The sequence below is a fragment of the Capricornis sumatraensis genome, chromosome 17, assembly GCF_032405125.1.
Source record: "Capricornis sumatraensis isolate serow.1 chromosome 17, serow.2, whole genome shotgun sequence".
NCBI classification, from domain to species: domain Eukaryota; kingdom Metazoa; phylum Chordata; class Mammalia; order Artiodactyla; family Bovidae; genus Capricornis; species Capricornis sumatraensis.
In genome coordinates, this window is record NC_091085.1 from 72,926,117 (window position 1) to 72,951,748 (window position 25,632).

The following is a 25,632-nucleotide window of genomic DNA, read 5'->3' on the forward strand; positions in this document are numbered from 1 at the left end:
TCAGCATCCCCGACTGCTTCCTGTGCGCCCATCCCCCAGGAGGACCGTGGTGAAGACAGCCTGAGAAGTGGGCACACGGTGTGCTTGCAGACAGACAGACCCGTGTCCTGGCTCTGCAGTCACCTCGGACCCACCCCCTGCAGACAGCGAGGGACATGCACTCTAGACCAGGGACAGCGGGGTTCTACAAGGACACCAGCCTCAGTCTCCGTGTACGAGTCAAGGCGGGGGCGGAGCAGCCCCAGGAAATGTCGGGCGCCCCGGCCTCCATGTAATGGGGGAGTCACTGACCCAGGCCCCTGGGGTGGAAAGAGCCGCGGCCGCACCCTGGCCCCCGCACCACCCACGCTGTCAAGTTCTTTACCACAAGCTCTAGGTCTGCCAACCCGAGGAACAACCCCCTCCAGCCCTGACCCACAGAAGGAGTAACAAACACTCAAAAACTGCAGTCCCCCAAAAGAGGACTATTCCAGGGAGAGTAAGACAGAGGGGCTTTCCACTTGCAAGACGGCACTTCCTTTGCTGGGGCTTGATTTGAGAGTCACCGCGAGGGTCAGGAGCGACCCACGGTTCAGAGCAGGTTCACCCCGTGCTTTAGCAGCTTCTGTTTGGCTTTGCCTGGGAGGCCGAAGGCACCGTCCTGAGGGTTCGGGAAGCCAGAGCTCCGCGCCGCTGTGGCCAGCTGCTGGAAGTAGGTTTCCTGAACAGGGTTGCAGCAGGCGTATACAGCCGTGGAGGCGTTCCTGGTAGGGGGGCAGAGAGAGGAGACCACAGTCCAGCACCATGCAGACCTCAGACCCCGGAGACCCCGGGAGGTCTCTGGCCCAGCAGGACAAGCATGGGCCCAGTCACTGTGGCCACAGAGAAGGGGCGCCTCGGGGTTCCGAGCACGGGTCTGGAGGTCCCACGCAACCTGAGTGCTCACCCCAGCCCTGAGACTTCTGGCTGTGGGAGTCTCAGCTTTCTCATCAGAAGAATAGATGACAGCAGTCAATTCCCTCACTGAGACTTCACGGAGTAAATGAGTTAGGAATGGATACAAATCACTTAGCCCGTGGTGAGATGGTTCAGAAATGGAGGCTGTTGTTTCCATTACTGTTACTCAAATGAGCTACGTATCCTACCACCAAAAGTCTCAGCTCCGAGGAAGGTGAGACGCTGCAGGTCCACAGGTTGGGAGTGGGTCTGGGTTGCCAGCGTGGGCAGCTCTGACTTAAAGCCAGAGGAGGCACATTTATTGTGGAAAGATACACAGAAATATTGGCTGGAGACGGTGCTGGGCAGCAGAAATGCCCGCACTCCCATGTGGCAGCTGACAGACGTTAGAACCTGGTCAGCCAGGCCCAGAGCCCACGCCCCACACAGACACACACAGACACACACACACACACACGCCCCAACCACAAGCACACACACACACACACACGCCCCAACCACAAGCACACACACACACACACACGCCCCAACCACAAGCACACGCGCACGCGCACGCACACACGCACACACACACACACGCCCCAACCACAAGCAGGCACACACACACACACATGCCCCAACCACAAGCACACACACCCCAACCACAAGCACACACACACACACAGACACACACGCCCCAACCACAAGCGCGCGCACACACACACACACACGCCCCAACCACAAGCGCGTGCGCGCACACACACACGCCCCAACCACAAGCGCGCGCACACACACACACACACGCCCCAACCACAAGCGCACACACACACGCCCCAACCACAAGCACACACACACACACACGCCCCAACCACAAGCGCGCGCGCGCACACACACACACACACACACGCCCCAACCACAAGCGCACACACACACGCCCCAACCACAAGCACACACACACACACACACACACAAGCCCCAACCACAAGCATGCGTGGCGGGGCGCACGCGCCGCAGAGATGAGACACCTGGGCGCAAATCCTGACTCGGCCTCTGATCTGGGGCGACTCATTCACCCTACTGCATACTTGTGTCTCAGTTTCCTTGTCTGTGAAATGAGGTTACAAAGAATGTACCCGACCAACCCACTCCAGAGTACAGTACACACACGCATCACACACAGAGCAAGCACTCCCCTTCTGATCCTCTAACTTGCCTTCTTTTCTGCTACTGGTTTCGTAAGAGAAGCATGTAGAGAGAAAAAGTAGAGTTTAGTTGGTTAAAGACTGTAAATGCCGCTAATTAACAGGTCTAGATCTGCTGGCCTGAAGCTGTTCAAGACACGCAACAAAGTGAAAATGGACCTTAAAAAACAGCAAGTGCATGTGCTCCAGCCTTTTTTTTTTAAGAAGAAAGACCAGCAAAATAATAAAAAATACTGATCATGTTTTTTATATGGGCTACCCCAGTGGTTCAGTGGTAAAGAATCCTTGCCTGCCAATGCAAGAGATGAGAGGTTCGATCCCTGTATTGGGAAGATCCCCTGGAGAAGGGAATGGCGACCCACTCCAGTATTCCTACCTGGAGAATCCCACGGACAGAGGAGCCTGGTGGCTACAAACCACGGGGTCGCAAGAGTCAGACGCGACTGAGGGACTGAGCAGCAGCACCTCTTATGTGCAAAAAAAACCCAACTAATGCCAAGAAAACCTGGGGTGCGATACACCATACTGCTGACTGGGAGCATCCGGGGGCACATGCTGGTGGGGGGAGGACACGCTGCCCTTGGGAGACCTTGGAGGTGGGGACATCTGGATGTTGTGGTCAGGAGCACACGGGACTTGTCCAGTTGGAAGACAGACGACAGCCCCTCCTCCGCCCCCAGTGACTGATGGAAACACCGAGATGGGGAGGGCCTTGGGTCCCCTCCCTGCTGTCCCTCAGTGTCTGGAGCAGCCCGAGCCCCAGGAAGGGACCCAGCATGTACAGGACTCAGCGAAGCCTGAGGGTGGATGACAGCAGCCCGCAGGGCGGGTCAGGGAGGCCCGGGCCGGTCCTCGCACTGGTCTTCATCCGGTTGTGAGTGAGGCTCTGCCAGGAACCCGGGGTGCAGGGCTGGGAGCGGCCTGGGGACACTCACCTGACGGTCACCTCGTACAGCGTGGGCAGCCGGGAGAAGTCGGAATGCATCAGGCTGACAGCCTGGAGGAAGCGGTGGTCCTGCGCCGTGGTCACCTGCGGCAGGTTGGCTTCCGGAAGAGGACACAGAAGTCGTCGTGCGTGGCAGAGTGCCGCCCCCCAGTACACCCAAACCCAGAACCACCAAAAGCTGGGATGAAGTGAGGCCCCGCAGGCAGGCGCGTGGGTGCTCAGAGGCAGCGGGACAGAGGCCGGGGTGCTGGGCCCTCCCACCACCCCTCATGGTGGTCAACACTTGTCTCGGCACACGCGTGTCCAAGTCGGGAGGCGACCCCATCACAGTCTGGACGCGGGTGCTTCTCTCAAAACGCTGGAGAAAGGGCCAGAAAGAGACCAGCCAGGAAGAGTTTGCCGAGAGTAGTTAAACCCGGTGGGAGCTAGGCTCCGAGAAAGAGCATCCTGACCACAGAGCACCTCCCCCCCAAGCCAGGGAGCTGGGCCCGGGTGCTGACCCCCCCACCCACTTCCTGGAGGCGGCCCTTACCTGCTAGCAAGTTCTGGACGCGGTCGTAGTGTGCGAAGCTGTAGGTTCTGGACGCGGGGGCTGCTTGGTCCCGGGGCAGCGTCTCACTCAAGTGCACCTCCAGCCCGTTGAGGGATGCCAGGCTGCCGTGGTACTGCGGGGCGGGAGGGGACAGGCCGCCGCCACTCAGCAGGCCACCCGAGGAGGGCCGCCTGGCCGCCCGACTTAGCGCCACGGGGGCTAGGACCCGTGTTTGGAGAGGTCCCGACTTCTGCCCTGAGGTCCTAGACCTCTTAAAAGCGTTCATCGCTCAGTCGTGTCTGACTCTTTGCGACCCCATGGACTGTAGCCCACCAGGCCCCTCTGTCCATGGAATTCTCCAGGCAGGAATACCGGCCATTCCCTTCTCCAGGGGATCTTCCCGACCCAGGGATCGAACCCCGGTCTACAACATTGCAGGCAAATTCTTTACCGTTTGAGCCACCAGAGAGAGACCTTTTCAAGCTTGTAGAAAAACAAGAACATAGAGGGAAGCCAAAAAGTAAAAGAAGGGGTAAAAAGGAAAACAAACTAAGAAGAACAGCCCAGAACCTCAGCATCCAGGCGGAGCTGCGGGCAAGAGGCCCGGCCCCTCCTCCCCACGCTGCCGCCACGCCGGTCCCCACCCCGCGCGTCTGAGACGTCATGACGTCATCCGCGTGTGCAGCGCGGCCCCCTCCCTCCCGGGAACCCGCGCGGACCTAGGGGCGCGGGCGGGTGGCTCTCCGCTCACTGGCCCAGGGGAAGACCCGGCTGAAGAAGGCCGTGCGGGGCCGAGGCCCAGGCACCTCTATGTTCCATCGCCTCCCGGGGGGATGTCACATGCAGATGCCGTGGGAACACAGGACTGTCCCCTTTCGTATGAGTCGTTGTTTATAAGCTACAGATGGGCGTCAGACTAAACAACGACTGACGCTAGTTTTAAGACCTAACGATATAGCATGAACTTCCCTCTTCAATCTGTTTTCCCACAACGACATTTTCCAATGACCAACGGCTGAGCTCTGGGGCCCATCAAGTGGGGATGTCACACCCGATGGACCTGAAATAGGGCCACATGGGGCCGCCCCGGGGGCTACTGAAGTCACAAGGAGACAGTGGCTAGCGCCCAGGTGAACGAGCCCGTGTCTGAGCCTCTTCCTAGCCAGACCACCAGGGCCAGTTACAGAGGTTTTTGCACCTTGTTCTTTTCATCTGCAAAATAGGAATATCATTGCTGACTGGCGAAGTCAAATAACATATGTACACTCTGTCCATTCTAAAGTGCTCCCTGGAGGGAGGCGTTTTCCTGAAGTCAAGAATATGAAAATCATCGTCCTTGAAGAAGTGCTCTCTCTTCCATGAGCACCCGTCCCTGGACTAACAAGACGTGTCTGTGGGCTGACTTATTTCACAACAGCTGTGCAAAACACTATGCGCAATAAAAAGGCTCAGCGATGCAGAGAGAATGTTCTGAGGTGAATGTCAGAAAGCTCAGGCGTCATCTTGGGGAGCACCCTGGACTTAAATTAGCATTTCTGACCCATGTTGCAGAAACGAAACTCAGGCATTAGGTCTGGCTACAAGGTTTACGCGGCGTCCCCAGGGCCCAGCAGCCAGCCTGGCTCCCAGGAGGTGCCCGGTCCACAGCCACTTGGTGACTGGACCGCGACCGTGAACTAGGCACTGTCAGCTGCAGGCTGTGACTTAGTCACAGGTGTGAATGACAGGCAGTGTCCAGGAGGACAGGCAGAGACCAGGGGTTGGCAAACATGGCCCGTGGACCATTTTTATAGCCTGAGAACTAAGATTGGTTTTTATATTTTTATATGGTTAGAAAAAAAAGTCAAAAGAATAATACTGTGATGTGAAATTATATGAAGTTCCAAGTTTTGTGTCCATAACAGTGTGCTGTAACACAGCCCCAGTTTACGTACTGTTCGTGGTTGTTTTTGTATTGTAACAGCAGAGGGGAAGAGCTGTACAAAGCAGAAAACATCTGCTGTGTATCCCTTCACTTTAGAGTCTGCCAGCCCCGAGACACGCTACCACATACATGACCTGCACAACACGCGAGGGCACACGGAGCTGAGGCTGTGCCGGGACCCCCTGCCTTTTAGTCCACGGCAAAGTTAGTGGCTCACTGTCAGTGCACACCCAAACATGCAGAAGAGTCGCTGCAGGGACACCCATGTACTCAGAAGCACGAGTTTCAGGGGAGAGGAAGGCTTTTTCGTATTTTCTGCCAACACACTAACCTTGGGCCTCGTCTGCTCTACGCTCACAGTTCCCCATCCTGCTGGAGCAATGAATAACTGACCCCATCACTGTGGCTGAAAGTCACTGAGATTATCTCAGGGTTCTGAGCAGGAAACTGTCGGTGGCTCTCTGCTGCCCGCTGGTGGGGGGAGCCGACTCTGCTCCCTCTGAACCGGGGGGACCTCTCCCTGGCTGCTCCCCACTCACCCCGGTCACCCAGCGCCCTGACCCACCCTCAGCAAGCAGAAATGGTGGCAGCTGGCCCACGCAAAGACGTGATGGCGAAATGACACGGAGCCGTGGCGACGAGTCGTTCCCGGGGGGACTGCGCTCATGGTCGCGTCTGAGTGTCCTGCACCAGGTGAGGGGGGGAGGCGCGGGGTGGGGCCTGACTTTTCTGACAGCAGCAGAGAGTCCGGGGGGAAATCAGGTCAACTGTTTTGTGTGCAGGTCAGGACCGAATGGCACTGAAAGCTCTCTGCCAGTTATAAAGGAGACAGCCTCCGGGTCTGATCAGCTGACTCCCCTCTCAAACCAGCAAGCTGATCAAAGTCTGTTACACCCTTCTCTTTTTAGGAAAGACTGGTTCTCCTTTTCTGTAAAGCTGTGTTCTCTCTCCTCCCCGACCCCAAACCCTCCTGTCCGTGAAAGCCCAGGGAGGTCATTGTCCTGACACCAGGATGGGCTGTGACAGACCAAGTGCCGTGTCCATGTATAAAGGGCCACGGAAGGCAGGCCTTCAGTCCTTCACCTTCCCACCTGCCGGGCCATGGTCAGGCCCACGGGGGACAGAGGGGTCGGGGTGGGGGCCGGGAAACAAGCAAGAGGTGTGGACCCGCCCCGTGCGTTAGCTAGGTCTCCATCGCTACTTCAGGGCGAGATGGGCGTCACCGTGCCGGGCCCCAGCACTGGTCAAGGCTTGGCAGAAGTAGCAGATGTAAATTATTTACATACAGCAAATGCAGCATGAACCCCAATTTACCTCCTCTCTGAGCAGCCTGTGCTGGTTTTTCTTTCTATCTTGGGGGGGCCTCGTCTGAGCTGGGCGCTAAGCTGAACAGACCATGAGACCGAGGTGTGGGGGGAGGGGGAGGATGGATGTGAGGAACTGCACCCCTGGTCCCCGAGCTGTTACAATAAGGCGGGGGGCGGGGGGGGGATGTCGGTCAGAGCCAGGGGGATGGAGGTGGAGAGGGTGACCTGGGGCCTGGGAAAAGGGGAGACGGGCCAGGCAGGTGCGGAGGGCTCCGTGCGGGGACCCGCCTTCCCTCCTCCACTGCACTCCAAGGGGGACCCGCTCCTTTACAAAGGGTCATGGGCCCTGCATGCTAATAAGATGAGCTTAGCATAATACAGATTGAAGAACAGAAACACGGCGGGCCCCAGGACGCCGTTCGCCCTGCAGCAGTCTCAACCTGCTGCTCTTACCTCCGCTGCTTCCCTGGCAACTAAAGCAGGGCTGTTACTATGGCAACTGCATCCAGCATGGATCCCCAGCCCAGAGGTCAGTGAGCCTCTAGGCTTGGTGGGAGAGCTGCATGGGTTTGAGCGGCGCCTTCTGGAGCCAGTCAGCATTTCAGAGGGCCCAGGCTCCTAGGAAGGAGCTTCAGATGGACAGGAATTGGGGCTCGTGGAGAAACCCAACCCAGGTGGTAACACGTGCAGACTCCAGCTACACAGAGACGTGAGGGCTGCCGGGCAGGGGCGAGGCCATGTGTGGTCAGTGCCCAGCACCCTCCCAGGTCACTACGAACCAGAGACCCCGAGAAAGTGGGGACGCTGGAGAGGGCAGCCCTGGTGGCTGCCTTTGCACTTGGCTCTGTGCTTGGCACTGGACGCTCACCGCCCACAAACAGGGAGGTGGGCACTCCCTGCACCCCACCATATAAACAAGGGCGCTTGTACTGGGCCGTGCAGCTGACAGCTGAGCCCGACCCCGCCCCAGCCCCCCACCCTGCTGCACACTCACCACCTCGTCCACGGCCGCGCGGTCCCCCAGCAGCGGCTCCTCGGCCAGTAGCGACAGCACCAGGCCCTTGACGCTGTGAGTGTAGAGGTTCATCCGCACGAGCCCCTCGCAGGAGGCCAGGCTCACCCTGGACGCGGTTCTGTCTGCAGAGGGGCCTTCGTCTGAGGGGTCTGTGGAGTCCGGGCCGGGGGTCAAGCAGCCCTTGGGAGCCCCACTGCGGTGCTGCTCTCCACCGTGTTCCTCCAGGGGCAGTTCAGTGCTCCTCTGCCTCAAATCCAAGCAAGGTGCCCGCCCAGGCCCGCTCGTCCTGCTGGGGACGTGGTCTTCCCTGGTGACGGGGGCTTGGCCACCATTGCCAGGAAGGTCTGCGGGCTGCTCGAGGGCTCCATTCTGGGGGACCACCTCAGGAGCAGAGGCGGGGAGGCGGCCCAGGGGCAGGGCCCCGTGCGGCTTGGCTCCAGGACTGCCGGGGTTGTGGACAGATTGCTCACAACCAGGACCCCCGCCATCTGCAGCAGGATGGCCAGGGGATGCTTCTGTTTTCTGAGCCTCTGGGATGTGGATTTCAGACAAGTCCAGGTCCCCGTTCCCCCCAAACAAACCCGAACCCTTGCCCTCAGCAGTGCAGTGCCGCATTGCGGGCAGCGTGATCTTCAGGTCAGGGCTGGGCCAGTGTCCGTTCTCCCCGCTGCCATCTGCCCAGGCGGCATCAGGAGATGGGGGTTCAGGTGTGGTCGTCGAGGTCTGAGCCTTGGAGCCCACGTGTCCGGGGGCGTTTTCTTTCGGAGCGGCTGAAGGCTCCTGGAGTCTGGCTGGAGGCACCGGAGCGCTGGTGAGGAAGGGCAGACAACTGAGTGTGGGCAAGGCCCTGCCGGGGGGACTAAAGCAGCTTCCTTACAAATAACAGGCACTGGCGACATGTGCTGCCACACGGTGACACGAGGGTCACTGCTGGAAGTGGCAGAGCCCCCTGGATCAGAGGCACCCAGGTCTGGGGCTTAACTGCGAGTCAGGTACTATATGGGCGCTGCACGAATGCTGTTTCCACCTTTCATGATGAATGCAAGACGCAGACATTACTGGATCCATTTTACAGATGGAAAAACTGAGGCTCAGGCAGGGAATGGACTTGCCCACAGTCACACAACAGGTAAGCCACGGATCTCAGATCTGAAACCTACGCTTGCCTCACTCTGCCAGATGCCCCTCATCTCTGCTGAAGGTCTAATTGTCCATCCCTCAGCCCCAACCCTGCCAGGGCAGAGCATGGAGAAGAGGGAATCGTGGGAGGATGGGACGCACGGGACTTCTGGATGAGCCCATGGGAGGGAGTGCCCGACATGTGGGTTCAGAGGAGCCTCTTTGAGCCCCCTCACCTGGCCGGGGGCTCCCGGGGAAACTCGCGGAGACTGGCGGCTTCCTCTTCAGTCAGGAAAACAGGCGTGATCTGAACGCTGCGAGGGAGCGCAGCTCCTAGAAGAGCAGAGCAATGTGGTCAGGGCCCTCTCTGGGCCAGAGGAGATGGGGGGGCAGGAAGTGTTTTGGGGATGATGCCTCCAGCCTGCAGGCCAGCCCAGCAAGCAGCTCTGGGCTCCGTTCCCCAGAACAGAAGCCACAAAGCTGCAGCTACAGTTTCTGCCGTCAGCAAGGAAAAGCCCATGTGGGCCATTCTGCTCCCAGAGTGACGTTTGGTGGAAGAAAACTAACCGGCACTTAAGACAGAACCTGGATCAAAAGCACTTCTAACTGACCAAAGGGGTCTGCCCGAACTTAGGCTTCAAACTAAACCCCGCTCTGCTGCCAAAGGTCTTCCTGGCAGTGGCTCTGCCGTCACCCTCTCCCCATCGTCACCTTCTGGAACTCATCTGAGCAGCCTCATAGTGCTGAGGGTTAAGGAGGAGCTGAAAGGGAGGGTTTAAAAGCTGTGCCTAAAATCAGAGGCTTTACAACTGGGATTTTGAGAGTAACTTTGCCCTTGCAGCGTTGTTAATATTTCCCTGATCTCACGAGACGATGGGATAACTGTTTGGGACTGCTCCGCCTTCCATGTGACTTGGACAGGGCCAGGCTGCTTACAGGCCATTTCCAAAACGTGGCAGGACACCCGTCTACTCACCACATTCCTGCAGGGCGTCCCCTCCCGTAGGTTTCCTCTGAAAATAAACAGACAGGCGTCAGTGCGGGTCACTGCGTGCTCCCCTTGACCTGCCCATTGGGACCGCGTGCTGCCATCTGTCCCTGAAACGTGGCTGAGGCCGGGGTGCTGGGCCCAGCCACTCGCCCAAAGCAACGCGGATGGAACCAATCCCCCCAGGCTGCCTGCTCCCCGCCGGGGCTGGGGTCACGCCGGCTAAGGCGGCCACGCCACCCAGGCACATACCGGCGTCCCCCCTTTCCGATCTCTCATTCCTCCTCTCGGGGAAGGACAGCGAGCGTTCCCGTGCTTCCAGACCTCCAGGGAAGTCATCTTCCGGAATACGGCCACGTCTCCCACAGCCCTGGCTGCAGCCCACACAGGCCCCACTGTGACAGCAGCGTGAGGGGCCTAAACCCGAGGCGAGGCTGCCGGCTTCTGCATTTACAACCAAGGCGGGAAACCCCAGGGAATCTCCTCCAAAGAGCTTTCTGGCCGTCTCCACCGAAAGGACCCAGCAAAGCAAGAGGAAAACCAAAAACTGCTCTTCTAGCCAAAGTGACTTGCCCTCCTCTGAAAGGATGTGGTTTCCTTCACAGAAGCTAACTCCAGACAAAAATTATTTTCAAAAAAATCACATAGAATCCCCTCGCCCACAAGCCAATCCTGTGAACACAGGGCACATTTTCCTGTAGAGTCCGTGCATTTTTAAAATACTTTGAGCACACATTGCATAAAGTTCTATTTCTCTGCTCGAAAGAGGGACTCACAGTTTCTGTCATGAGAGCACCTTCGGCCATTTTTAATGGCTGACTAAAGTCATAGGAAGTTCACCGTGGTGCGGGAGAATTCAGCACTCCCTGACTTGAGACCACCATCAGCAACCTGTCTGGAAAGGGCAGGCCAGTCAGTGCTTTGGGCACTGCGGCTGTAGGTCTCTGTCCAGCTACTCAAGCTGCGGCCGTGGCGGTAAAGCAGGCCAAGGAAACATGGCAGGCAACCAGCCCGCAGCTCCTGCCTTAGATGTCTCAGGGATAATCTGATTTTTCACTTTCATGAATCTTGTTGTGACAAGAGTTTTGAGTATAAACCTTTTCCAGCAGTCGGATGACTTCCTTAGTATTGATTCTCAGAGCTGAACAAGGGGGGAAAGGAAAAGACCCCCTCCGCCCTCTCCTTATCAGACAGTTCACCAGGAGAGGTGTTCTCACGCCGCCTGCACCACAGTGAGAGGGAGCCGGAATAGAGCCCCACGTGCGTTTTTAAATGTCTGCTGACATAGCAAGTGCAAAAAGCTAGCCTTCCGACAGATTTAAAACCAGTTTCACACACTAAGAATCAACTCGTAAAACAAAAGAGAAAAGAGCTCCAAGGATATGTGCCAAACGCTAGCGGTGATTATCTCTATGTGGCCCAGCTGTGGGCAGTTTTATTCTCAATGAGCACGTTATGACTTTTCCTTCATTATGAAAACAATTAGGCAAATATAAGATAGAAGTATTTTAAAAGCCGCTGTCGTCCTAAGCCATCTTTTACAGTCTCTGAAAAAAATCCAACATTGCTTTGACATAAGGCCTACCCTGCGGGAAGTCATATTCTCACAGTTCCACCTGGATGGAAGAAAAACCAACCATCCAAGCCGACCACGCAGGAGGAAACATTTTCTTCCAGCTTTGCCAGGACCTCACTTGAGGGGGACCACACGGATGGACGGGGGTCCTAAGAAGGACATGGCAGCCCCCTGCCCTACCGCCCCATCCAGTGCTGGTGATCAGCCTTGCCCGACACAAAGACAGACTCGCTGGGGGACACTCCCCGCTGGGGGGAGGGTGCGCGGGGAGGGGGGTTTGATACCTGGTCCTGACATGCCACGCGATGAAGCAGGACCTTGGCCGTGACGGAGGGCGGGAGCTGGGTGCTGACGATCCTGGACAGGAACCAGGACACCAGAGAAGAAACTGAGTCAGGACCTGGCATCAAGACAGTCCCAGCACCCGCAGCAGCTCGAATCTGGGGGACACAGCTGGTGGGAGTGTCACCTGGGGAGGCACTCACAGGGGCCCTCTGGCTGTTCCCCGTCAAAGTTTTAAATGTCGAAACGCTTGGACCGACTTGCACTAAGAATATTCCTAAGGTGCCAGGAGGGCTTCTCCAGGGTACATCCCTCCAGGATCATAGCACTGGACACAGAGCACCAGCTCTCCTGCCTCTGACCGGGATGGCCGAGCCTCCTTAAGGCCTGGAGGCGGCGTGGAGGGCTCCCAGGCCCTCTAAGAGGCCCTCCAGCCGGGCGAAGCGGCGCAGCGAGACCTCCGTGAGGCTAGCCCGAGGCAGACCCAGCCACACAGCTGCAGGAACCCAAGCAGCAGCGCGGCCGGTGCGCCGGGGCCCTGGGCGGCAGGGGCGTGCCGTGGGCCTCACCCCCTCTCCTGACGGCGGTGGGGGCCGGAGACCGACCACTGCGGGGGCGTGGCCCAGCTGAGAGCTGCGTGGATCTCCGCAAAGCCACCTTGTGCACTCCTAACTCTTCTCTGGACACAACAGCTTCCAATTCCCCAGGGACAGGCACGGCCCCCTCAATCGAATCTAAACTACCCTCGAGTTGCCAAAGAAGACCGGCTGAAACTGGCCACACACAGAGCTCTCGGCTCCCCAGCCCTGACCAGGAGGTGGCCGGGTGGTCAGGGCTGCAGCCAGGGGTGGGGAGAGGGAGAAGGGGCGGGGGTGCTACTCACAGTCCCGCGTAGAGGATGCAGCCAGCGAGCACGTGGGGCGCCCGCTGGCAGGTCTGCAGGATGAGGGCCGCCTTGAGCAGGAGCAGGGGCTCCACCTGTGTGGGGCGAGAGGCAAGCCCTGGTCGGCACGCCCCGTGGGCAGGAGGGGACGGGCAGGGGGCTTCGGAGGGCAAACGCACTGCTGGGAGCCTAAGCCCGGAGGGAGGGCGTGCCGCACACTGGTCACGTCACGCCTCTGACATCCTGCACAGCTGCCACCACAGAACGCCAGCTGCTTGGGACCAGGGGGCCTCCCTGAAGCCGGGAGGCAGAGAGAACTGGGCATATGGCTCTTCACAGGCGACCGTGCACATCGCCAAGGAGGCCCTGATCGGTGGTGCGGAGACCAGGAAGCAGCCACGGGGGAGAGCCCGCCCCTCAGATTCAGGTCAGGTGAGCCCACCCTCCCCTGCAGCCCAAGGCCCTGTGGCAGGTGGCTTACTGTCTGACCCAGTCCCCTAACTCAGCCAGAAGGGAAATGGAAGCATCGCAGCCTTTCACGCGGGGGAGCACGTCTCAGTCCTCGGTCCTTGTAAAAAAGTCCCTAAAGGCACAGGCAGAGGATCTGAACCTGCTCACAAAGGGCCAGCAGTGGCCACCGGCCTCCTCCAGGTTCCTGCCTGGCAGCCGGAGCCTGCGGTACCTGGGAGCAGTCGGCACTGAGTGTTAAGGAGCCACGCTGGAGCCCTTACCGTGGGCGGTTAGTTCCTTCACAGCCACTCGGAAAGCTCTGGGCCAACTTCCAAGAAGCCCTCCAAACAGGAGCGGGAAAACCCATCCCTGTTTCTAGCATCGAGCCAGTGCCACACCCCAGGGACAGGGACAGGGTCCCCACCCGCAGAGACCCAGGCCACGCGTGGTGGAAGGTCCCACTCCCAAGATGCTCGGGGCACGGGCAGGGCTCCTCAAGGCACCGTTCACACCTCCCCCCACTGTGATGGCGAGGATGTGACGTCTGCCAAGGCCAAGGCCACCAGCCCGCAGCAGTGCAGGTGGCCTCCCGTCACCATGTGCTGAGGGGACAGCTCAGGGACAGACCCTGCCCAGCCCCCGTCCCAGACAGTGGCTGCCCTGGGCCTTTCTGGATGCTGAGAATAACTAATGATAACACTGAGAAGGGGGCCTTCAGATTACGGAATTCTGCACGTCTGGGCATTAACAAAGCAATAACACTCTTTCCTGGGCATCTGTCCTTTACGTAACTGTCCCAGTTTCAGCCCCAGAACAGTCCTGGGAGGTGGGTGTCACGCTGCTCCACGGGTAAGGAGAACGAGGCTGAGACAGGTGACCTGACTGGTCCTAGCCCACGCGGCTGGCAAGCGCCGCCTGGAACCTGAATTCTTGACAGCCATGGGGACAGAGGGACAGCTCATCGAAGGGGAAGCGCCCGCGTCCAGAAGCCCAGTTCCCATCCACGCATGCAGTGGGCGGGGTGCTGAGCCGGTTACTTTGGTTCGATCCAGGTGCCAGAGACAGCTGAAGATCTTGTGCAGGTCGCCCGTGTTCCCCAGGATGTGCTCGATGAGCGTGTCCCACTCGGCACGCAGTTCTTCCCGCGGGCAGCTCTGAAACAGAACAGCCGGCGTCAGCACCCGTGATCCCGAGACACGTGCTCCAGCGGGGACTCCAGCCCCCCGCAGAACTGCCCCTCACGCAGACCCGGCTGGCAGGGAGGGCATCTTCTGAACTGCCCACATCCCCAGGCAAGGAGAGCAGAGAAGGTGGATGAACGGGCCCCAGGCCACCAGGGAAGGAAGGCATCCAGGAGGGGGGTCCGGGGGCCCACGACCCTGTCGCTGACATGTCGTGTTTGTGTAAAGGGTTCCCGATGCCCGGATGTGCCCTGGCAGTATCAGTTTTGCTAAAGAGGTTCCACGTGAGCCTCCCTGCTGCCCTCCTCATACCTTGCAGGCCAGAGACACGGGCCCATTGTGAAAACGAAAGAAGCCAATGAGCCGGTGCAGAAGCTGCTTGCAGCTGACGTCGGGGAGCTCCACGGCACAGCCCAGCACCTGCAGAGGACAGCGTTTTCCTGTTCTCGGATGCCAAGCCTGAAGTCCTGGTACCCAAGGTTCACTAAGCCAGACTCCACGGGCCCCTGGAGATCCATCCTCTGTGTGCAGCCCCACACCCTCCCCCAGCCATGCAGCGCTCCACAGGAAACGGGTGTGTTTTGAACCCACTCCTGCCGCCCGAGCTGGAATCATCGTCCCTGCTTCCTGCTCATCTGCCTGGGCAGCCCCACCCCCCAGCCCCCTCCCAACACACACAGATTCCAGCTCCCCAGGCCTGCTCTCATCACTGCAGCCAACCGTGACCTCTCTCCTGAACCCCCGTATGGTCACCACTGTGATCTGGACACTGGATGTTTCATTTGGGTTTCACAGCAAACATGGGATCCAGATTGTTAGGAGTGGCCATCCCTTCTCCAGCTGGACAGGGCGCTTCCATAACCCGCACCCAGTGCATCGTCACGCCAGCGCGGAGCGTCGGCGGTGTTCCGTTCCACAGATGATAGACACTTGCTCAGTTAGGAAGTAATCTGGCCCCGCGTTTATGGAGCTTGAAGAAAACTTCATCTTCTTTCACTCACTAATTCTACCTGGAGGAATCTCTCCTAAGGGAACCATCAGAAACTTCCAACAAACCAACTCTGAACAAAAACACGTAAACAAACAGATGCTCTCTGAATGTAAGCGCCACTCAAGTGCCATCAACACTCGGGCGCCCAGTTAAGTGTTACTTCTCCCCCAGTTATTCTACAGATTGAAAGAAATCCTAATAATCTCACCAACTTTCCTTCAGAGACTGACAAACTGATTCTGCAACAGAAATACAAAGGACTGAAAAGAGCAAACGCTGTCTCGGAGAAGAGTACGTTTGGAGGACTTCCCCCAGCTGATTTCAAGACTTATTCTAAAGCTGCAGACATCAAGACGGAGCAGTACGTGTGCAGAATCTTCAGAAAGGCCAGTGGGCAAGAACAGCAAGCCCAGAAGCAGAGCCGGACTTAAACGGCCACTTGAGCTCCAACAAAGGAGCCCCAGGAAGCAAATAGGAAAAGGCAAGTTTTTCAACAGCGGTGCTAGAACAACGGGCCATCCGCAAGGAGAAAAGGCCCTTTGACCTCTGCTCATGCTATTCACGAGGATTTATCCAAGGTGGATTACAGACCTAAATTTAAAAGCTAACACTACGAAACGTGCTCCCCCCACTGCCGCCCCCGAGAATTGGAGAATGTCTTCTCTAATGAGGTAGGCAGTGGTTTTAGACAGGATACAGAAAGCAATAACTGTAAAACATAAAACTGATAGACTTCATTAAAACCAAAAAACGCCTCATCAAAAGACATTACTAAGAAACTTAAGCACACCCAGAGACTGGGGGAAAATATCTCAAAGGAAGACACCCAAATGTCCACGAAGCACGCGAAGAAGCCCTGCTATCACTAGTCCTGGGGGAAGTGCAAATCAACACCTATTGAGATACCACTTCACATCCAGCTCAGTGGCTAAAATTGTGAATAAACAGACTGACATGCCTGCTGGTGAGGGTGTGAAGTACCTGGCCTTCTCACAGACTGTCAGTGGGAACGCAAGATGGTGCAACCACTTTGAGCAAACGTCTGGCAGTTTCTTATAAAATCCACAGACACCTACCCTATGACCCAGCAATTTCACGCCTAGGTATTTACCCATGGGAAAAGGAAATGTATGTCCACAGAAAAGACTTGTATAGCCATGTTTTTAGAGCCTTACTCTTCTTACTCTTATTCGAAGTGTTGTTAATTCCTGCTAAACAGCAAAGTGATTCAGGGATACATATGTGTGTGCTAAGTCGCTTCATTCATGTCCGACTCTTTGTGACCCTATGGACTGTAGCCTGCCAGGCTCCTCTGTTCATGGGATTCTCCAGGCAAGAACAGTGGAGTGGGTTGCCATGCCCTCCTCCAGGGGATCTTCCCAACCGGGGATCAAACAAATGTCTTGTGCGTTGGCAAGCAGGTTCTTTACCACGAGTGCAACCTGGGAAGCCACATATATTCTTTTTCAGACTGCTTTCCATTATGGTTTATCGCAGGATATGGAATCTAGTTCCCCTTTACCATACAGCAGGGCCTTGTGTGTCCATCCTGTATGTTTGCACCTGCTACTCGCAAACTCCCAGTACTCCCCTCCCCTAACCTCCTCTCCCTTGGCAACCACAAGCCTGTTCCCTGTAGCTGTGAGACTTGTTCTGTTTTGTAGCTGTTCGTTTGTGTCATATTTTAGAGTCCGCGTATAAGTGATATCACGTGTTATCTGTCTTTTGGGCTTCCGTTTCTGACTTCCTTCACTTAGTATGATAATCTCAAGTTTGATCCATGTTGCTGCAAATGGCATTAGTCCATTCTTTTTTGTGGCTGAGTAGTATGCCACTGTGTACAATGGGCCGCATCCTCTTGGCCCGTTCACCTGTCAGTGGACGTCTTCCGCGTCTTGGCTGCTGTAAACGGCGCTGCCGTGAACAGCGGTGCATGTGGCTTTTTTTTCCTCCCACATTTACTTGGCTGCACCGGGCCTTAGTTGTGGCACGTGGGATCTTCAGTCTTTGCTGTGGCGTGTGGAATCTCTAGCTGCAGCCTGTGGGATCCAGTTCCCTGACCAGGGATCGAACCCAGGCCCCCGCATTGGGAGTGTGGAGTCTTAGCCCCTGGACCACCAGGGAAGTGAAGTATCTTCCTTAGTTAGAGTTTTGCATGGATATGTGCCCGGGAGTGGGACTGCTGGATCATTTGGTAGCTCCATTTTCAGTTTTCTGAGGAACCTCTGTGCTGTTTTACACAGTGCGTATGTGCCAAGGCGCTTCATTCGTGTCTGACTCTGCAGCCCTATGGACTGTAGCCCACCAGACTCCTCTGTCCATGGCATTCTCCAGGCAAGAATATTGCCATACCCTCCTCCCGGGGATGTGCCCGACCCAGGGATCAAGCCACATCGCTTCCGTCTCTTGCGCTGGCAGGCGGGTTCTCCACAGTAGCTGCACCAATTTACGTCCCACCAACAGTGTAGGAGGCTTCCCTTTTCTCCACGCCCGCTCCAGCATTTATTATCGGTAGACTTTTGATGATGGCTGTTCTGACTGGTGTGAGGGGATACCTCATTGTAGTTTTGACACTCATTTCTCTAGATCCTTATTAATCTTAAGTGCCCCAAACTGGACAAAGTTCCTGTGTCCAGAAAAAGGAGAATGAGTAAGTAGACCAGTACATTTAGACTGTGGAATACTGTTCAGTGATAAACAGGAATGCACCGTGGGGCTGTGCAACAACGTGGATGAATCCCAGTTAAGCAGTAGGACAGGACCCTGTACAGAGGAATGATGTGAGTATTATTCCACTTACATGACACCCTAGAACAGGTAGAATTCTTCTTTGGTGGGAACACTCCGAACAGTGTTACCTGGGATGCGGGGGGAGGGGACGGAATTAAGGACATAAGGGAGCTTCCTGGCGTGATGCTAACATATTCTGTATCTTGATAGGGATTTGTGTTACACAGGTGCACCATTTATCCAAACGCACCAAATACAGTCAAGATTTGCCTATCTCATCGCATGTAAATGAATTTTACCTCAAAAAAGAGCAGAAGAACCACAGACACATATTGAACTCTAGTTAACGCGCAGCACGATGGCGTATTTGGGGCCAGGCGGTAAGGTATATACTCATGTGCAACTTCAGAAAGCATTAAAATAGAGGATAAAGGGATGGATAGACAGCATGTGATAAAGCAACGACAACGAAGGGTTCACTGGAGACTCGCAGAGGTATGTGGGTGTTCACCATACAGTTCTTTCAGCCGTTTGGAATGTTAGGAAATTTTCACAGTAAAACATTGGAAATAATACCTATAAAGGCGAAGATACTTCCTCACAGGTATGCATCCGTTTCCCTCAGGAATAAATTTAAAATAAGAGTAGGCAGGAGACACAGGGACTTGAGAGTAAAGGGCACTACTAGCTGTAAGTGGTTTGGTTTTGTTTTTTTCCCTTAATGGTCCTTGGAGACCTAACCTACATGCACCAGTGTCTTCAAGGTTCGAGCTCCCTTCCCCAGTAAGTGTGGTAAGTGAGTACAGGGAAGAATAGAGGAGAAACAAGAAAAGACGGAGATTAAAAACTCAGTTCGCATCACAGAGCAAAAAGAACGTCCACAGGACGACTGAAGTCTTTCAAAAGCAAGGCGAACGCCGCCTGGTGCAATGCAGGCTGTGATAGTGACGTTTGGGAGAGCGCTCAGCTCTGATGGCACCCGCAGAGAGGGACGCGGGCATCGTGGGTGACACAGAGGCAGGGGACGAGGCAGCAGGCTCAGAAGTCACAGCAAGGGTTACCTTGTAAACCCCGCTGTCACGACACCTCTCAGCAAGACAAGCGCCTCTTCGTAGAGGCGACCCCACCGGCACTGGTTCAGCCTGGCAAACTTACCCAGAGGTAATCACCGTCAACCTTTACGGCGAACTTCAGCTTCCGCAGGCGGACAAGGGCGGGAGGAGCGCCGGAAATGTGGGAAACGCAGTGGACAACCCCGGCGATCTGTCCACACAGAAGCTCCTGTTGGTCCAGCAGGGTCTGGGGAGAGGAGCCAGTCCAGACATGAGGCTGAAGGTCCTGAACTCCCAGGTCGTTCCTCAGAGTCGGGGTTGGCAGACTGCAGCCCGGAGGCCAGATCGGCCCTGCTGCCTGTTTCTCTCTATAATCTGTGAGCCCAGGATGGCTTTTCAGTTTTGTAAGGGTTGTCAAAATCACAACAAGGAAGAACACGTGACAGAGACCTTGCGTGGCTTACAAAGCCTAAGGCATTGGCCCTTCTGAGGCCAAGTTGGCTGAATCTTGCCCGGAGTGTTACAGAACGCCCACAGTGAATGCAGGAGATGAAGGCCCAGAACGGCATTCCTGTTCCCAGGATTACAGGCCTGCACACATATCCCCATTCAGATCCCCGTGGAGAGACCGGAGTGGTGCAGACTAATCCCCGCTCTGCAAGTCAGAGCACAATCACATGAGCAAACACACGGGCCTCCCAACCCGCCTTCACCTTCACACTAAGTAAACCCCCGGGGGAGACAGCACGTGATGCCACGGAGAATGGAGCACTCGTGCCTCAAAGGGCTGAACTTGGACTCAGTCAAGGCTCTAGATCCTCTAGTTTACAGGAAAGGCTCTGGGCAGAACGCACCGAATGACCCCACTGTGAGGCAGGGACCAGCCCAGTCCAGAGCGGGACTCGTGCTGACGCTCCCCTGCATCAGCGAGCTGGTGTCTTCAGTGACTCGGTGGCTCAGGGGAGAGAGCATGGGGGGGAGTGGGTGAGCAGCGTCATACGATAAGAGGGACTTGAAACAACCGCACGGGGTCTGTGGGTCTTGTCTGGATGCTGATTAGGAGAGAAGGAAGGGAGAGAGAGAGGGAGAGGGAAGGAAGAGCTGAGTAACATCTCAGATAATAAAGGCGAAATGGGAACACAGCCTATATAGGATGGTATTACTGTCACCTATGGCAACTTTCGCCGAGCGGGATGTTACCCAAATACACGCTTTCCAGTTAGAGGTGTTCCCTGATGCTGGTGAGATGACACCACGTCTAGGATCTGCTTCAAATACTCCAGGGGGAAAAACAAGAGTAGGGGTGAGTTAGGCTAGCTCACGACAGGCTGGTCAGGTGGTGATCTTTGTTGAAGGCGGGCACACGAGGGCTGATGACTCGCTCCTCCTTACTCTGGTATATGTTTGGAGAAAAGTTTTTCTTTTTTTTCCCCCAATGGAGCAGACAGGAAATCGTGACAGTAACAGAGAGGTAGAGAAGGCAGAAGCACTGGGCCGCTGGCTTGGGCATGTCAACGTCAGAACAGCAACAAAGAGTACAGCTACGAGTAAGGGAGCAGGGCTTCCCTGGTGGTCCAGGGGTTACGGATCTGCCTGCCAGTGCAGGGGATGTGGGTTCGATCCCTGGCCTGGGAACAGTCCACATACCTCGGACCAACTAAGCCCACGTGCCACAGCTACTGAAGCCCGCGCTCTAGTGCCCACGCTCTGCAACAAGAGAAGCCACTGAAAGGAGCAGCCTGTGCACCACAGCCAGAGGGCAGCTGCCACTGGTGCACCCAGAGAAAGCCTGTGTACAGCAGAAAGACCCCGCGTAGCCAAAACCATAATCACAGTCACAATCAAGAAAGAACGAGAGAGTAGAAGTGGCAAATGCCTGGATTATGCGAAGAAAACTATCCAGATATAAACCCTTTGGAAGGTCATGGGGTCCCCACCAAGTGAGCCGAGTGGCTTACCTGCGGCGGATAAAAGTAACAGATGCCAGCTCGGGTTGGATCTCCTTCTCCCTTCACCTGGGAACCATCATAGAGGAAAAAATAGTTCCACCTGCCAAGAGAAGAGAAAGGAGCCGTGTTCCCTTCCATCCTGTGAGCAGGGCCTTGTAACACACAGCTTCCGGTGGCCCAGCCCAAGAGGGACTCACGCCTCGGTATCTGAAAAGCCTTCTGGGGGCCCCAGAGGAGAAGGAAGCTGAGAGCTACAAAGAGATAAGACCATTTCGTAAGTGTGGCCAACTCAAGCTAAAAACACGCCTCCATCCAGCCGTCTGACCCTCTGCCCCAAAACACAGCGGGTAGCTAACAGTGCGCCCATGATGACGCCTCTTATTTGAGACACTGCGCCTTAACTCCGTACCCACGTGGTTTGGTAATGTGTCTTCTAAGATGCTGGTAAGTTAGGGATGTCTTAGCTGCCCTCACAACTGCTGGGCACAAGACCTCCTGCCAGTGTCGTTTAACACACGCACGCTGAGGGCTTGTGGCGTGCACTGCGTTCGCCAGCCCTGGGGCCACGGCGAGCAAAGGGACACAGGGAACGTGCAGTCTCCAGGCAGGAGGGCACATCTGTAAGCCGAAACCTGGGTCCCAGGGACTTCCCCGGTGGTCCTCTGGTGAAGACGCCGCAATTCCACTGCAGGCGGCGCAGCTTCCACCCCTGGCTGAGGAAGCTAAGATTCCACATGCCACCTGGCTCGGCCAAAAAAATTACAAAACAAAAACTAAAAGCCTCACCCCTCCTTTGACAGGACCCCTCATCAAACTTTTGATTTCCTCTCCTCAGAGGAAGCTGTCTTCTCAATTCCCACAACCCTCTGCTCTTCCCTAAAGACTCGGGGTCTCCTCTGTGGTATGACTGTAATTATCTCCTTAAGACCACAAGGCAAACTCCCCAGGCTGGCCCTGGGTTCAGCCTCTGTCTCTGAAAGCATGCCCATCAGGCCAGAGCAGTGACTGCACTCTTCTCCCCAATCTACACCCTCCCCGTGCCGCCCTCCCCGGCCCCCACTTTATCCTCCCCGTGACAAGCAGTAAGTCTGTTTCCAGCACATTCCGCTTGCCCGAGTTCTAGATCCGGCTTCAGGGCAAGAGCAGATCAAAAATGCCTCGGGTGCAGCTCAGAAACCCCACTGCCGGGTGGCAAGCCTCTTGTAACGTAACGTACAGAAACAGCACATCACTGTGCTGGGTACAGTGTTATCTATCAGTTATGTTCCAGCCAAAATGTCATAGAACAAGATGGGATGTGTGGTTATCAGAGGCAGGGGGTGGGGGAAGTGGGGATCGGATGAAGGTAGTCAAAAGGTACAACCTTCCAGTTGTAAGTAGCGCCAGGGTTGTAACGTGTTGTTGCTGTTGTTCACTCACTGGCGCCGTCTCCGACTCTTTGCGACCCCGTGGACTACAGCCCGCCAGGCTCCTCTGTCCATGGGATTCTCCAGGCAAGAACACTGGAGTGGGTTGCCATTTCTTCCTCCAGGGGATCTCCCCAGCCTAGGGATAGATCCCGCATCTCTTACGTGCCCCCTGCGTCGGCAGGAGGCTTCTTTACTGCCAGCAAAGGCCTGGTGTAACAGTATGATAAATGTAATTAACACTGCCGTGTGTTATATATGAAAGTTGTTAAACAGAGTAAATCCTGAGTTCTCATTACAAGGAAAAAATTTTTCCTTTTATTTTGTATCTGTGTAAGATGATGGATGCTCACTAACCTGACTGTAATCTTTTCATGATTATGTGAGTTACAGTGCTGAACGTCAATTATATGTCAGTGAATTGGAAGCCTGTAGGTAGATAAATACACGAATGAACGAATGAAACCCCACTGCTGGGCTCCAGTCCAGCTTTTCCTCATGTTCCCTGGGTGAAAGTGCCCCGACTCTTGACAGGCCCACAAAGAACACTTGAGTGTCATTTTGAACTGCACACATAGAAATGTCATAAACTCTGCTCATTCTTTTGAAACCACGCCTCTCACTTTCCTCTCCTCGATTTAACATTCGCTGAACCAAATTCAGACAGGCTTAACCCATTTAGGGTTAAGACGAGTTTCAGGCAGGTGTTGTGTAATACCCCTCAAGAGCCAGTCTGGCCAAACTTCTCCTCGTGGGGAAATTCCACACGGCCACCTCTGCCTGTCTCTGAAAACGAGGACTCGATCGCCTGTGGTACTGTCACGGCCCAGCTGCAGAATCCAGCCACAGCTATCCTTTCTGCAATCTACCAGCAGCGCTAGACCCTGCAAGAGGCTTGTGCGGTCACAACACATCAGCTTCAGAGAGAAATGGCCCTTGATTAGTGGCTCTGAGGAAAATGGTCCCCACCTCCCCCCCACCCCCCCCCCCCCCCCCCCCCCCCCCCCCCCCCCCGCTTAATTAAATGTAGACAATCCAGTTGGGGATTTTCAGTTCACCCAAAACATCTGTCCAGCAGCCTGGCAGGAACTAAACCCCCGCAGGCCCTGCTACTCACCAGGAGGCCAACTTGCTCTCTGTGGAGGTGGAGGCCGCCATTTACTCTCCGAGGGCCCTCATTCTCTTCATTTGGGTTTTCTTTTCCAGTCTGGCTCTGTTCTCCCCAGCAGTGGCAATTCCTCCGGGTCCCCAGTCTGCTGAATCCGGATGTGGGGCGTTCAGGTGCCTTCAGGCGCCAGCAGTGACTTGTCTAGTTTTCATTTAGCATGAAAGTGCTGCTTCCCTTCCCTGGAGGCCCTTCCGTCCCATCAGTACCTCCAGCCTCCCAGAAAGAACAGAATAAAAGCAAGACGATTGTTCCAGAAAGTCGAATCCACCAATCTGGTTCCACGAGCATCAGCTCTCTGGCCCTCTGCAGAACGAACCCTTCAAAGAGCTCCTCACCAGGGACGCCCCTGGACAGGTGAGATGCATTCTGAAGGCGGTGCCCTGAAGCAGTGTCTAGCTTGTCTTCTTCAAAGCCATTCTGAAGGCTTCTTCTTTAAAGTTTGAAGCTTCCTGTTCAAAGATCAGGCCCTTGGCCCTAAAATAAACACAAGGCATAGATTATTTCAGAATCCCATGAGGGAGCATGTGACCCAGCAGAGCTAAGCAAATGGTATGCCTCAACAGAGCTTTCCAGAAAGTTGAAAAGCGTGTTTCAAGATCCAAAAGAGAGGGGAGCAAAACCTCAGAGTAAGTCCCACAGTTAACTTGTAAAAGTTATGTCACACGTAAGATAAAATTAAATAACTGGTGTGAAAAAGCTTTGGGTGTTGAGCACAGTGATACAAATGAAACAGCTGCTGTAGTAATAATGGAACTCAGATTAAGGAACTGTCACCTCGACAGCCCCAAAGTAGTCTAAAACACGTAGAATCCCAGAGCTGGGCGCGTTTCCAGAAGACAGAGAATTTAACAAGTGACATTCAAACTCCCACAAGAGGAGAGAAAACTCATGAAATTTCAAACTCAGAAAGGATGAGGGCATCACTTTAATCCTCTCTTGTACTCTCCTTCAGTAACTACCTTGACTGTCTCTGGCTTCCTCCCTCCAGAGACAGGTCAGTGTTAAATTTATCCTTCCACCAAGCTGAAACTGGTCTTCAAGTAAACTCCACACTCTCCAGGAAAACAAAACAAGGTCTGATCCTTTGGTCACTTCAAATCTGTATTACCAACCATCACTTTCTCCAAGCTCAGTGTCCCCAGGGACATGGTTTCAAATGCTTGCTCACCATCTGCCATCCTCCTGGGAACACAAGGGAGTTTTGTTTTTTCTTTTCTAAGCTCCTTTGGTAGAAGTCCCTAGAGAGGACACCACTGAGTCTTTGGTGGCCTGTAAAACCTGTCTTTTCTCAGCTCTTGCTATCCTGGGGTGGGCCTCACTAGGGTCATACTCATGGCATCTGAGAAGCATATTCGGATGCCTAAGGAGGCGGTATCTAAGCCCCCAAGGGCCAAGGACTGCATCCTGAAACCCCCATCCCTTGTTCCCAGGGGACTGGGCCGTCCTCTGCCAAGGTCCTCTCGCTTATCTGAAAGGTCCAGAAGGAGCCGGTAATGGTCCGAGGGTAGGGCAACTGTTGGGATGAGGCCGCAGAAGTCTCTGGCGGGGGGAGACGGTGTTGTGTGGCCTCAGGGTCTGCAGAGCAGGCTAAAGGGCGCGACCGACCGCGATGGGCCGGGAAAGCGATGGCTAACCGCAGGTGGCAGCGGGACGTGTCTGGCCTCAGCTTCAGGGAGCTGGCATTGGTAGACAAAAAGGCGCAGGGGTCAATCGGGGCCCCGGTCACAGCGCGGAGGGGCGCCCAGAAGGCGCTCTCCGCCGGGGTCCCCCTCTCCCCCGCTTCGGTGTCCCTGCGCCGCCGGGCACCGCCCACCCGCCGGAGTCGCCAGGCAGCCCCAGGGTCGGCGATCGGGCTTCCGGACCTGGTGGTCCCCGCAACTCCCGCCCGGTACCTACGCGCGCGGCAGAGCGGTCCCAGGGTCACGCGCCACCTGAGCCTACCGCCCCCGTGAAGTTCCCGCAGGACTGGCGCGCGCCGATGACGTAGGGTCGAGCGCGCCGTGACGTCAGAGCCCC

The 25,632-nt window shown here is 55.8% G+C and overlaps 1 protein-coding gene across 2 annotated transcripts; it reads right to left on the bottom strand.

Annotated features, from left to right (window-relative positions):
- Positions 1-442: 442 nt before the first annotated feature.
- HPS4 (HPS4 biogenesis of lysosomal organelles complex 3 subunit 2) lies at positions 443-23,676 on the bottom strand. 2 transcript variants are annotated; one of them, XM_068989875.1, is made up of 13 exons: positions 23,566-23,676; positions 21,052-21,142; positions 19,197-19,340; positions 14,633-14,740; positions 14,177-14,293; positions 12,690-12,784; positions 11,809-11,881; positions 9,937-9,973; positions 9,197-9,293; positions 7,821-8,649; positions 3,596-3,728; positions 3,053-3,161; positions 443-743 (listed from the first exon to the last, which is right to left on the bottom strand). In XM_068989875.1, the coding sequence occupies exons 1-13, from the start codon at positions 23,604-23,606 to the stop codon at positions 572-574; spliced, it is 2,046 nt and encodes a 681-aa protein (XP_068845976.1). In that variant the 5' UTR covers positions 23,607-23,676; the 3' UTR covers positions 443-571. The 2 variants fall into 2 exon arrangements, 1 of the variants encoding a protein (XP_068845976.1); XR_011146143.1 differs by having other exon boundaries at positions 715-743; positions 3,053-3,421.
- Between the last annotated feature and the right edge of the window lie 1,956 nt (positions 23,677-25,632).

Coding starts and splice junctions, on each gene's coding strand:
- HPS4 (XM_068989875.1), bottom strand. CDS start 23,606: ATGGCGGCCTCCACCTCCACAGAGAGCAAGTTGGCCTCCTG. Junction 9,294..9,936: donor GGACGCCCTGCAGGAATGTG/GTGAGTAGACGG, acceptor CTGCTCTTCTAG/GAGCTGCGCTCCCTCGCAGC. Junction 744..3,052: donor CTGTACGAGGTGACCGTCAG/GTGAGTGTCCCC, acceptor CCCCCCTACCAG/GAACGCCTCCACGGCTGTAT.